The sequence below is a fragment of the Dysidea avara genome, chromosome 6 (assembly GCF_963678975.1).
Source record: "Dysidea avara chromosome 6, odDysAvar1.4, whole genome shotgun sequence".
Classification (NCBI taxonomy): Eukaryota; Metazoa; Porifera; class Demospongiae; order Dictyoceratida; family Dysideidae; genus Dysidea; species Dysidea avara.
The window spans coordinates 288,836-301,007 of NC_089277.1; the positions used below are offsets into that span (position 1 = coordinate 288,836).

The 12,172-nt window shown below is 38.5% G+C and overlaps 1 protein-coding gene across 1 annotated transcript; it reads left to right on the top strand.

Moving 5' to 3' along the window:
- The first annotated feature begins 9,654 nt into the window (after window positions 1–9,654).
- On the top strand, window positions 9,655–11,102 carry LOC136258516 (uncharacterized). The gene is made up of 2 exons (XM_066051832.1): window positions 9,655–10,171; window positions 10,226–11,102. Exons 1-2 carry the CDS (start codon window positions 9,908–9,910, stop codon window positions 10,973–10,975), a joined length of 1,014 nt encoding a protein of 337 aa, XP_065907904.1. The 5' UTR covers window positions 9,655–9,907; the 3' UTR covers window positions 10,976–11,102.
- Window positions 11,103–12,172: the final 1,070 nt, after the last annotated feature.

Genomic DNA, 12,172 nt, shown 5'->3' on the forward strand with positions numbered 1-12,172 from the left:
TTTTCAGTATAGTCACTGTACAAATCGATTATTCTACTGTCTAGCGCTATAATTCGAAAACTACTCACCACAGAAGGCTGAAACTTTGACGATCCATTCTTGGACACTGCAGATAATGCTGAGTGAATAAAAAAAAATTCTTTAATTTTTGATGCAAAGTTTGCCGTTTCAAAACAGGCCAGTTTCAAGGCTATTTGCTACTTTTAGGTTACTGTGTAATACAGTTGGCCACCCATATGGCTTCCAAGCAATTTGCATTAAAGTTGCACAAATCTAATATGCTAGAGTCACCAGACCCTCGCTCATGCAACATGCAAGGGTTTGGCTTGCGCCAGACTAAGTACTAGTATATACTAGTGTAACAATGTAACAGCGTAACAGGTATACAAGTACTAGTATATACTAGTGTAACAATGTAACAGCGTAACAGGTATACAAGTACTAGTATATACTAGTGTAACAATGTAACAGCGTAACAGGTATATAAGTACTAGTATATACTAGTGTAACAATGTAACAGCGTAACAGGTATACAAGTACTAGTATATACTAGTGTAACAATGTAACAGCGTAACAGCGTAACAGGTATACTAGTACTAGTATATACTAGTGTAACAATGTAACAGCGTAACAGGTATATAAGTACTAGTATATACTAGTGTAACAATGTAACAGCGTAACAGGTATACAAGTACTAGTGTATACTAGTGTAACAATGTAACAGCGTAACAGGTATACAAGTACTAGTGTATACTAGTGTAACAATGTAACAGCGTAACAGGTATACAAGTACTAGTATATACTAGTGTAACAATGTAACAGCGTAACAGGTATACAAGTACTAGTAAATACTAGTGTAACAATGTAACAGCGTAACAGGTATATAAGTACTAGTGTATACTAGCGTAACAATGTAACAGCATAACAGGTATTTAAATACTAGTATATACTAGCGTAACAATGTAACAGCGTAACAGGTATTTACTAGTGTAACAATGTAACAGCGTAACAGATACGTATATGCATGAACAAATACTTGTAAAGAAATTGTGTATAAAGGAACGTAAGTAGTAACAATGTAACAAGCGTATCAGCTGTTACGGTGTATTTATAAGAAGTTTTGGTCCCATATCTTGCCACATTTCAAAGCATATTGATTTGCAGCTGCCAGTTTTGCTGATTACTCCACTCCAACTGTTCGTCCACCAACCTTTGGGAGTTATGCCACAGATTCAAGTCCAGGTACGGTATAAGGTCTACAGTGTACACGTACTAATGAGACTTTGGAAAAAAGAAAGCTTCGACACTGTTGAGGACATCGCTTCCTTGTGCAAGTCAATTGGTTATAAATCTTAATACAAGTTAGGTCCGGGGCTTCAGTATGATCAATACATGTTGCAGAAACTCCTACAAGGAAAACGAAGCAACAGCGTCCATCATCACGAGCCAGGATGTTGTACATGAGCCCAGCCAGTCAAGCTAAAAGAAAGAAGCCGGCTCAGTATGAAAGAACTAGTAACATTAGGAAGCTGGCACGATATGAAGTAAATGAAATAGCTGAGCAGAATGACGAGATGTGTGCCATTGTGGAGGAAATGGGGGACGAAGACTTGCAAAAATTATTTGATGAAGGAGGTGTTGGAAGCATTTTAAAGGATATCTGGGCCACATGCCAGCGAAAGGAGTTTACTATGAAAAACATGAGTATAGTTGGTATGCATTCACCTGAGCCCCCACCTAATATAGTAACATCAGAGAGGTGAACATGTGTCCATTCCCAATGTTTTTGTACTGGAACAAGCATGTTTTCATGTTGTAAACATGTTTACATGCCTAAACTGTCCATACTAAAGCCTCATAACTCACTTGTTCTTGCCTGTGTAACAACTTTTTAGATTAATAGTTCCAGCATTTAAAGGACTTCACTGCACTACTAAATGTTTGGGCAGCTAGCCCATGTAACAAGAGTTATTAATAAGAAAAGAAGGCTCAGGTGAACAGCGGAACAAACTAAAAGTGATCATTTAACCTTCTCCAAGTAGCCCAGTAAACACACTTTTAATCTATGTGTATTTGTAGACTGTAAGAATTAAGTTACCCACCTAGTGTTGTCATGTATACCCATATTGTGTAAACATGCATTTCCAAAAAGTTTTCTGCGGGTTTAAGGGTTAAAGAAAAATGGCTAATGTTACTAGCAAGAGGATCTGTTTAGATGTGGCAACACACTTATTTGTGCTACTGTTTTCTTGAGTGAGCTGGAGTTGTCAGATTCTTACTACATTTTACTATTAGATAAATAGCAGAGACACATTGCCACAACATGTATTTCATAAATGAACTATTTTAGTGTTATTTCACATTTCACACAATCATTTATCATAGGCTAATTGTGACTGTCTCTGGGAAAACCGGTCTTATCACCCATTTAAAAGTATCGAGAAACGTCGGTTTTAAATATTCAGAGTGTTGTAGCTGGCCAATGGTAGTAGCTACGCATATCAAATTTTCACACGTTTCACAACAATTTCTTACCTTCCTGATCATCCACTGAAGAAGTAGTCAACAGCTAAGTTTCCCGCCACTTTAGATAGTTTTTAAACCGAGGTTGTCTGTATCAGGCGAGCTCCAGAAGGGTGGGAGGCGGAGGCCCTGGAAGGCGGGCAAGATGGTGTTCAAAAATTGAAAGAAACGTGTTGGGATGAATTAGGCCAAGTTATGGGCCATTCAGTGCTCAGAACTGGCTAAAATGGAAGGAAATTTACAGCACAGGTTCATTATCCAGCACCACAGAGCTGTACAGTCACACACAGCCATCTCCTGGTTGGCCAGGGCTCCATCAAGACCCCAGATCACTCGTACGGCTCGCCACTGTGCTTTAAAAAAGCAACCAGCAAAAGCAGACCGCTTCACTCTGGTTGAATGTGGCAATGAAACTTGATAGTGCATTCATTAAGCTTTGTGTTTGCCTGAAAAAATCAAACTTCCTGTCTTGGGCGATAAGAACGGTTTTCATAGATCCAGTCACAATTATACCCTTAGTAATTGGTAAACACTTACTGATGTCCAGTCAGTTTACAAATACAAAACTCTAGTGGTACAATAACGCATACCTGTCCCGCCTTCGTGGATGATCTCGTCGTCACCCTGGACATCTTTAACCTCTTAACTGATGGACCTTCCGAGCTACATCAAACCAAATATGAACAGATTAAATGTATAAAGTATCAATACACACAACATGCACAATTATCATGACACAGTCTGGTATGGATACCCCATATATAGAAACCTTAGTAATTTTCTAGTAGGCTATTCATTGAAAATCAAATGTGCAAACTATTCATTGAGCAAAGTACATTTGAGGAGTGGTAAACGATAGGTGTGATTTACTTACAACTTGGAACCCTAAGAGAGACCATAAACTGCTTTGAAGAATAATCTTAACCGGAAGTTCGTGTGTTGGTGAGAGAAATTATAAGCACTTATGGACATGTATTCAATAAATGGCAACCTATGCTAGCCCTGTTCAAATCCAAGCTGCAAACACTACCCGACCTTTGATCGACAATTTTTATAGCAAACAACATTAGTACTAGATGAATTAAAAAATTGAAAATTTAAGAGGGAGAATAGGGATCGCTGAAAAAAGCCATGAAACAAGAAGGGATCGCTGGGTTGGCAATGTAAACCACAAATCCCTATTTTGACTCTCTGTCATAAATCTTTAGTTACGTACATGCTCTGTAATTTTGAAATGAGTCAAAATAGGGATTTGTGGTTTACACCTGTACATTACCATGCTAGCAATCCCTTCTTGTTCAGTGGCTTTTTTCAGCGATCCCTATTCTCCCTCTTTAAATTTTCCATTTTTTATTCATCTAGTTTATGTACTTTTTATTAATCCAGCAATGGATTATGGATTTCTTTTATTGATAATGAAAACTGTTGTGAATAGTATAAATTTGCATTTTGCATAGTAACGCCGTCAACGTTTCAGTACAAACATGAAACTGATCAAACTGCAATGTGCATACAGACTGAGAGTCTCCCAATATGAGCTACACTTCACATTACTGGTGCCTTTATAGCTGTCAAATTCAGTGCAAGGATTATTGTTATACACTGGATCATTTCTATAGTAACTACAATTCACAGATGAAAGGGAATCAAGCATTACTATTCAATACATGTGAGCTTTATGCTCTAATTGAACACATAGGGACAAAGACACAGAAAAAACATGGCTATAGGGGAATGTATACTTCAGACATAAAGAAACAATAGGTGGATTAATGCTAACTAAGCTATGAAGTATTAATACCAGTACTACAATGCTATCAAGTGTTAACACCAGTACTACAATGCTACACAAGAATTAACACCAGCACAATGCCATTAAGAATTAACACCAGCACCACAATGCTACACCAGCACAATGCCATCAAGTATTAACACCAGCACTGCAATGTTAAGTATTATACTATATCAATGCTGACTAAGCTATTAAGCAATAACAGATGGTGTACTGTGGTAGATGGTTTGTGTTGTTGGCATGAAAGAACCTTAAATTGTGTGGTTAAAGCAATCTAATCAAAAACAGCCAAGCTGTAAAAAAAGGTGCGGCCCCCAAAAAGGCCATGGTGAAAAAAGATGTGAAATCCAAGGTGGTGGCCAAGAAATGGCTGTGATGGTAGGTTAATGGTAAAAATTTTAATAACGACAATTCAGGTGAATTTGATGCCAAGACCAAGTGGCACAAAATTCACCTGAATTGTCGTTATTAAAATTTTTACCATTAACCTACCATCACACCCATTTCTTGGCCGCCACCTTGGATTTCACATCTTTTTTCACCATGGCCTTTTTGGGGGCCGCACCTTTTTTTACAGCTTGGCTGTTTTTGATTAGATATCACTTCTTTTTGTATCTGTATACTGCAAAGCCAGCCTATGGCTGGCTTTGGGGCTTTTTTAACCCATGTGTTTTTTTATTTACCACAGGAAGAAGAAAAGAACTTATAGAAGATTTTTAATACTTCAATTATTTTTGATTTTATTAGTAATTATACAAATTATATACATATATTTATTACATGCCCATTATTCCCCACAGGATATTTTTTAGCAGCTAATCTCTCTACTGGGTGACTTAAAATATAGCGGAACTATATACAGGATGGTTTCTTTGTAGCTGAACTCTCTACAAGATAAATTCTTCTAGCTGATTTCTCTACAGGGTGATTTGTTTCTAGCTGAACTCTCTACAGGTTATTTGTTTGCAGCTAAACTCTCTACATCCATGGTGGTTTCTTTGTAGCTGAATTCTCTACATGATGGTTTCTTTGTAGCTGAACTCTCTACAAGGTGACTTCTTCTAGCTGAACTCTCTACAGGGTGATTTCTTTGTAGCTGAACTCTCCACATGATGGTTTCTTTGCAGCTGAACTCTCTACAGGGTGATTTGTTTCTAGCTGAACTCTCTACAGGTGATTTGTTTGCAGCTAAACTCTCTACATGGTGCTTTCTTTGTAGCTGAACTCTCTACATGATGGTTTCTTTGTAGCTGAACTCTCTACAAAGTGACTTCTTCTAGCTGAACTCTCTACAGGTGATTTGTTTGCAGCTAAACTCTCTACATCCATGGTGGTTTCTTTGTAGCTGAACTCTCTACAAGGTGACTTCTTCTAGCTGAACTCTCTACAGGGTGATTTCTTTGTAGCTGAACTCTCCACATGATGATTTCTTTGTAGTTGAACTCTCTACAAGGTGACCTCTTCTAGCTGATCTCTCTACAGGGTGATTTATTTCTAGCTGAACTATCTACAGGTGATTTGTTTGCTGCTAAACTCTCTGCATGGTGCTTTCTTTGTAGCTGAACTCTCTACATGACGGTTTCTTTGTAGCTGAACTCTCTACAAGGTGACTTCTTCTAGCTGAACTCTAGATCTCTACAGGTGATTTGTTTGTAGCTAAACTCTCTGCATGGTGCTTTCTTTGTAGCTGAACTCTCTACATGATGGTTTCTTTGTAGCTGAACTCTCTACAAGGTGACTTCTTTTAGCTGATCCCTCTACAGGGTGATTTGTTTGCAGCTGAACTCTTTAGGTGGTGATTTCTTTGTAGCTGAACTCTCTACATGATGGTTTCTTTGTAGCTGAACTCTCTACAAGGTAACTTCTTCTAGCTGATCCCTCTACAGAGCGTTTTGTTTGTTGTTGAATTCTCTACACGGTAATTTGTTTGAGGCTGAACTCTCTACACGGCGGTTTCTTTGTAGCTGAACTCTCTACAAGGTGACTTTTTCTGGCTGAACTCTATACAGAGTAATTTGTTTTCAGCTGAACTCTCTACATGATGGTTTCTTTGTAGCTGAACTCTCTACAAGGTAACTTCTTCTAGCTGATCTCTCTACAGGGTGATTTCTTTGTAGCTGAACTCTTTACAAGGTGACTTCTTCTAGCTGAACTCTCTACAAGGTGATTTCTTTGTAGCTGAACTCTCTACATGATGGTTTCTTTGTAGCTGAACTCTCTACAAGGTAACTTCTTTTAGCTGATCCCTCTACAGGGCGATCTGTTTGTTGTTGAATTCTCTACACGGTAATTTGTTTGAGGCTGAACTCTCTACATGGCGGTTTCTTTGTAGCTGAACTCTCTACAAGGTGACTTTTTCTAGCTGAACTCTATACAGAGTGATTTGTTTGCAGCTGAACTCTCTACATGATGGTTTCTTTGTAACTAAATTCTCTATAAGGTGACCTCTTCTATAGCTGAACTCTTTACATAGTGTCTAGTTTCTAGCTGATCTCTCTACAGGGTGATTTGTTTGCAGCTGAAATCTCTACAGGGTTATTTGCTTGTAGCTGAACTCCTTACATTGTGTCTAGTTTCTAGCTGATCTCCACAGTGTGATTTGTTTGTAGCTGATCTCTCTACAAGTTGATTTGTGTGTAGCTGATCTCTCTGCAGGTTGATTTGTTTGTAACTGATCTCTCTACAGGGCAATTTGTTTGTAGCTGAACTCTCTATAAGGTGATTTGATCTCTCTGCAGGTTGATTTGTTTGTAGCTGAACTCTCTAATGGTTGATTTGCTTGTAGCTGACTTGTAGCTGAACTCCTTACATTGTGTCTAGTCTCTAGCTGATCTCTCTACAGGGTGATTTGTTTGTAGCTGATCTCTCTGCAGGTTGATTTGTTTGTAGCTGAAGTCTCTACAGGGTGATTTGTTTCTAGCTGATCTCTCTACAGGGTGATTTTTTGTAGCTGACCTCTCTTCAGGGTGATTTGTTTCTAGCTGATCGCTCTACAGGTTGATTTGTTTGTAGCTGAAATCTCAACAGGGTGTAGCTGAACTCCTTACATTGTGTCTAGTTCCTAGATGATCTCTCTACAGGGTGATTTGTTTGTAGTTGATCTCTCTGCACATTGATTTGTTTGTAGCTGAACTCTCTACAGGGTGATTTGTTTCTAGCTGATCTCTCTACAGGGTGATTTTTTGTAGCTGACCTCTCTTCAGGGTGATTTGTTTCTAGCTTATCTCTCTACAGGTTGATTTGTGTGTAACTGATCACTCTACAAGCTGATTTGTGTGTAGCTGATCTCTCTGCAGGTTGATTTGTTTTAGCTGAACCCTCTACAGGGTGATTTGATTCTAGCTTATCTCTCTACAGGTTGATTTGTGTGTAACTGATCTCTCTACAAGCTGATTTGTTTGTAGCTGATCTTTCTACAGGGTGATTTGTTTCTAGCTGATCTCTCTACAAGTTGATTTGTGCGTAGCTGATCTCTCTGTAAGTTGATTTGTTTGTAGTCGATCTCTCTACAGGGTAATTTGTTTGTAGCTGAACTGTCTATAAGGTGATATGTTTGTAGCTGATCTCTCTGCAGGTTGATTTGTTTTAGCTGAACTCTCTACACGGTGATTTGTTTCTAGCTTATCTCTCTACAGGTTGATTTGTGTGTAACTGATCTCTCTACAAGCTGATTTGTTTGTAGCTGATCTCTCTGCAGGTTGATTTGTTTCTAGCTGATCTCTCTACAAGTTGATTTGTTTGTTGCTGATCTCTCTAAAGATTGATTTGTTTGTACCTGAACTCTCTGCAAAGTGTTTTGTTTGTAGCTGATCTCTCTACAGGATAATTTGTTTGTAGCTGAACTCTCTGTACAGTGATTTGTGTGTAGCTGAATTCTCTAGAGAGTAATTTAATTGTAGGTGAACTCTCTACACGGTGCATGACTTGTTTATAGCTGAACTCTCTTCAGTGTGACTTGTAATGTTCTGAATCTCTACAGTGATATAATTGTAGCTTAATTCTCCACAGGGTGACTTGCTTCTTGCTGAACTGTCTATAAGATTAACTGTTTGCAGCTGAACTCCCTACAGAATAACTTGTAATGTAATAGAATTCTATAATGGAGTAAATAAATTAGCTGAATGCTCTATTAGGGTGACTGTTCTATTAGAGTATCTCGATCTCGCATTTGCTACACAGAGTTGGCTTTCGAATCATAACTCAGTAGTTTGTAATCCAATTCTTCTATACTACTGCAAGGACTTTCTATGAAGATTATTCCAGCTATACACCGATTTTCAGCTCATTGCTCTTAGCGGTTTGCCTAGTAGGCGTAAAAACTAATACTTTTTTATTACTAAAAATCGATCGCGTAATTGCGACACAGGTTGGGTTTTGTGTCATATCTCCGTGGTCTTAATCTCGATTCCTTTCAAACCACCAAAAGGCACTCCTACGATGGTTACTCCATCTACATAGCAATTTTCAGCTCATTCCATGAAGCGGTTTACCCTGTAGGCGTGACAACAAATCGATCTTGTTTTACGCGAATAATCGGTCATAACGCCTGAACCATTCATCGGATTTGCACCAAATTTGATGCTAGGATGCGCCTTTGGACTCCCTTTCTGTGTGCCAAATTTCAAGGCGATCGGAGCACGCGTTTGCTTGTTATAGCAATTTTTGCAAGTGTGCGAAAAGACGAAGAAGAAGAAAGAAAAAAAACGAAGAAAAAAAAACCTAACTTTGGCCGCTCATATCTCGGAAATGGCTTGAGCGATTTCCTTCAAATTTGGAATGTAGACTCCCCTAGCTGGCGGGCAACTCTGCAGCAAATTTGGTTTCAATCGGATAAGCTATCACTGAGATACAAAAGTGTGAAAATGACGTTTTCTTTCTTCCTGTCAATATACTCACGGTGTGGCGAGCCGGCTTCTTGGGCCGCACGACACACTATCGTGTGTCTTGATAAGTAATATCAAGAGTAAATAATGGAAGCTCTTGGTAATATGCAGTGTACAATTGGAAAGTGGATTTGAATTCCTGAAGTCATTTGCATTAGAACTTTTATAGCTAGTATGTACAACTTATCATATAGTATTATATAGAACTTCTGATCTTTGGCATTGCTTAGTATAGGCATTAGTGTCAACAAACTGGCAAATGAATAATGTTACTTAAAGACTTTGTAATTATGTGATAGTTATGATCATATCATTACCGTAGGCAAAGGAGTTTGAAAACATACGCTAGAGTATGAATGCAACCCTATATAGTATGTATGCAGTTGGAGATGTTACATTTACTATCATACAGTACAATTTGTAACATTGGAAGTCGGAGCAATACCTTAGTACTCTACATGGATGATAGGCTTTACTTTCTGACACTTCTGGCCACTGGTCATGGGTTGTTTACACACACACATACACACACACTTTAACAATAGGATGTTCCAGTTATCCCTATGGGTGGTACTTTCTCATGTAGTACACTTGTCAACAACAATAGGATGTTGTAGAAATTCCACCAGTTCTCCAGCATAGCTAGTTTTGCACTATAAAAGGCAGCGTAGCTGTTGTAGTGTACATTTTTATTGGTAAAGACACAGAGATGGCATCGAAAGAAATTGTTGTGAGCAGTATTGTGAATGAATCATTAGATGCTCAAATAACTGGAGTTTTGGGAGATGTCTCTCCTATGAAAAAGGGAAGGGGGGCATCATATTTTCATGGAGAGATACTGGATGACAATCGAAGAGTGCGGCTTTATGGTTTTGATGGAGCCATTAGAAAGAGACTTAGTGAAGAGATGGGGAATGCAGTTGTGCTGACTAACTGCCAAGTAAAGAAGGCACGCTACAGCAATGATTATGAGGTAAATATGTAGAGTTAGTATGTATTACAGATAATACTCCTTGTTCTGTGATAGGTGTTAGTTGGCAAAGGAACAACTGTTGAGAAAACTGATAAAACTTTTAATGTTGGCCTGGAGAAAGAAGATGTTACAATAACGCCACTAAGTGAGCTGAACGATGTACCAGAGTACAATAAAATTAACTGTGAAGTCAAAGTCCTGCAAGTGGATGAGCCTGTATGTACATCCAGTGGTAAAATGCTACAGAATGTCATTGTGGCTGACCAAAGTGGTGTTGTCAAAATAAACTTTTGGGAAGATGACATGAAAAAAGTTGCTGCTATCAAGTCCTATCGATTTGAAAAGGTGTCTGTCAAAGAATATCGTGGACAAAAGTACTTGTCAGTCCAGGGCAATACTGTTATCACTGAAATTGAGGATGTAGATGTTGGCTCGGATGTTGGTGAAGAAGCTCAAGATCTTTTCCCATGTATCATTGAGAATGCTAAAGTAATTGGAGTGGTGTCACTTGAAGCTTATTTGAAAAGCATCAAGTGCAATGCGAAAATTGACAGCAGCGATGATTACGATACTTGTAGGAAATGTAGCACAGCACAATGCATGGAGGAATGTGAGTCTGAAGTGGTTGCTCAGCTGATGGTGAAAAGTGGTGACAAAAGAGTTACACTGAAAGCGTTCACTATTGTTTTGGAAGAAATAGCAGAAGCTGCTGTAAACAGGCCCTTTGTACTTCTTACTGCAAGGCCTTTTACTGCCACTTACTACAGCAGTGATGAAATCATCCAGAGCATTAGCAGACCATAAACTTCACCATAAACAAAACAATCACATACTTTGTTGTAATTTAATTTGCAAATACTGATAGTGCATAATTGTCAATGATATACTTAATTTAATAAAAAAATAGACATGTAAATAAGAATGAATATTTAGTGACACCTAAGGTTATACTACTACTTGCCTTATGGCTGCCAGCTTAGCATGGGGCTTCCCTGATCCATGGTTTGAAGACTGCATTTAGACATTCGCGTGTTTCTGGTTTTTTCTTGCATCAAGTTGAAACTCCATGAAGATATATGTACTGACGATCAGGGTTATACGTGTTTTCGAATGTGGAAGCTTACTGCTTCCAATGTATTCGAATGATGATGTCAAGTGAATAGCATTGTGCAAATTATATTTAAGAATTACGTAATAAACTCCAATGGCCAATAGTTCAAAAGGTACCCAGAGTGACTAAAAGGTGCACTGAAAAGGTACCTGAACGAAAAAAAGGTGTACTGAAAAGGTGCCCCAAATCGAAAAAAATAGTTATCACGAACTGGAATTGAACCCACAACTTCTACACGTAAGGCGGCTGTCTAACCCATTCACCTACCTGTCCTACACCCGAGGCTACACGTTTATTTTTGTCTATAAAGACCTGTACAAATGGACTGAGATAGATGTCTACTTGTGGTTTATAGAAAGAATTTAAGCCATTTTTCTTCTACACCTTCGCGTTTAAAGAGCGGTAACGGACAAACGATAGCTTGCACAAACTTTTCGAAACCGTCATTGTAGAGCTGGATAATGAGCGCTTATTTAGACACAAAGACGCTTCGAAACGTGCAGCGGTTCAAGAGTACATGCCTGACATCAAATGGAATGCAGACAGACGGACGGACGGCTTTTCAGTCTTATAATATAGATTAAGTGATTGCTCTATTAGAGTATATTTAATCTAAGCGGCACAAAATTCACCTGAATTGTCGTTATTAAAATTTTTACCATTAACCTACCATCACAGCCATTTCTTGGCCGCCACCTTGGATTTCACATCTTCTTTCACCATAGCCTTTCTCAAGGCCGCACTCTTTTTTTTACAGCTTGGCTGTTTTGGATTAGATTTCACTTCTTTTCGTATTTGTATACCCCAAAGTCGGCCTATGGCCGGCATTAGGGCTTTTCAACCTATCATTTTTTTTCTTTATTACAGGAAGAAGAAAAGATGAAGCAGGG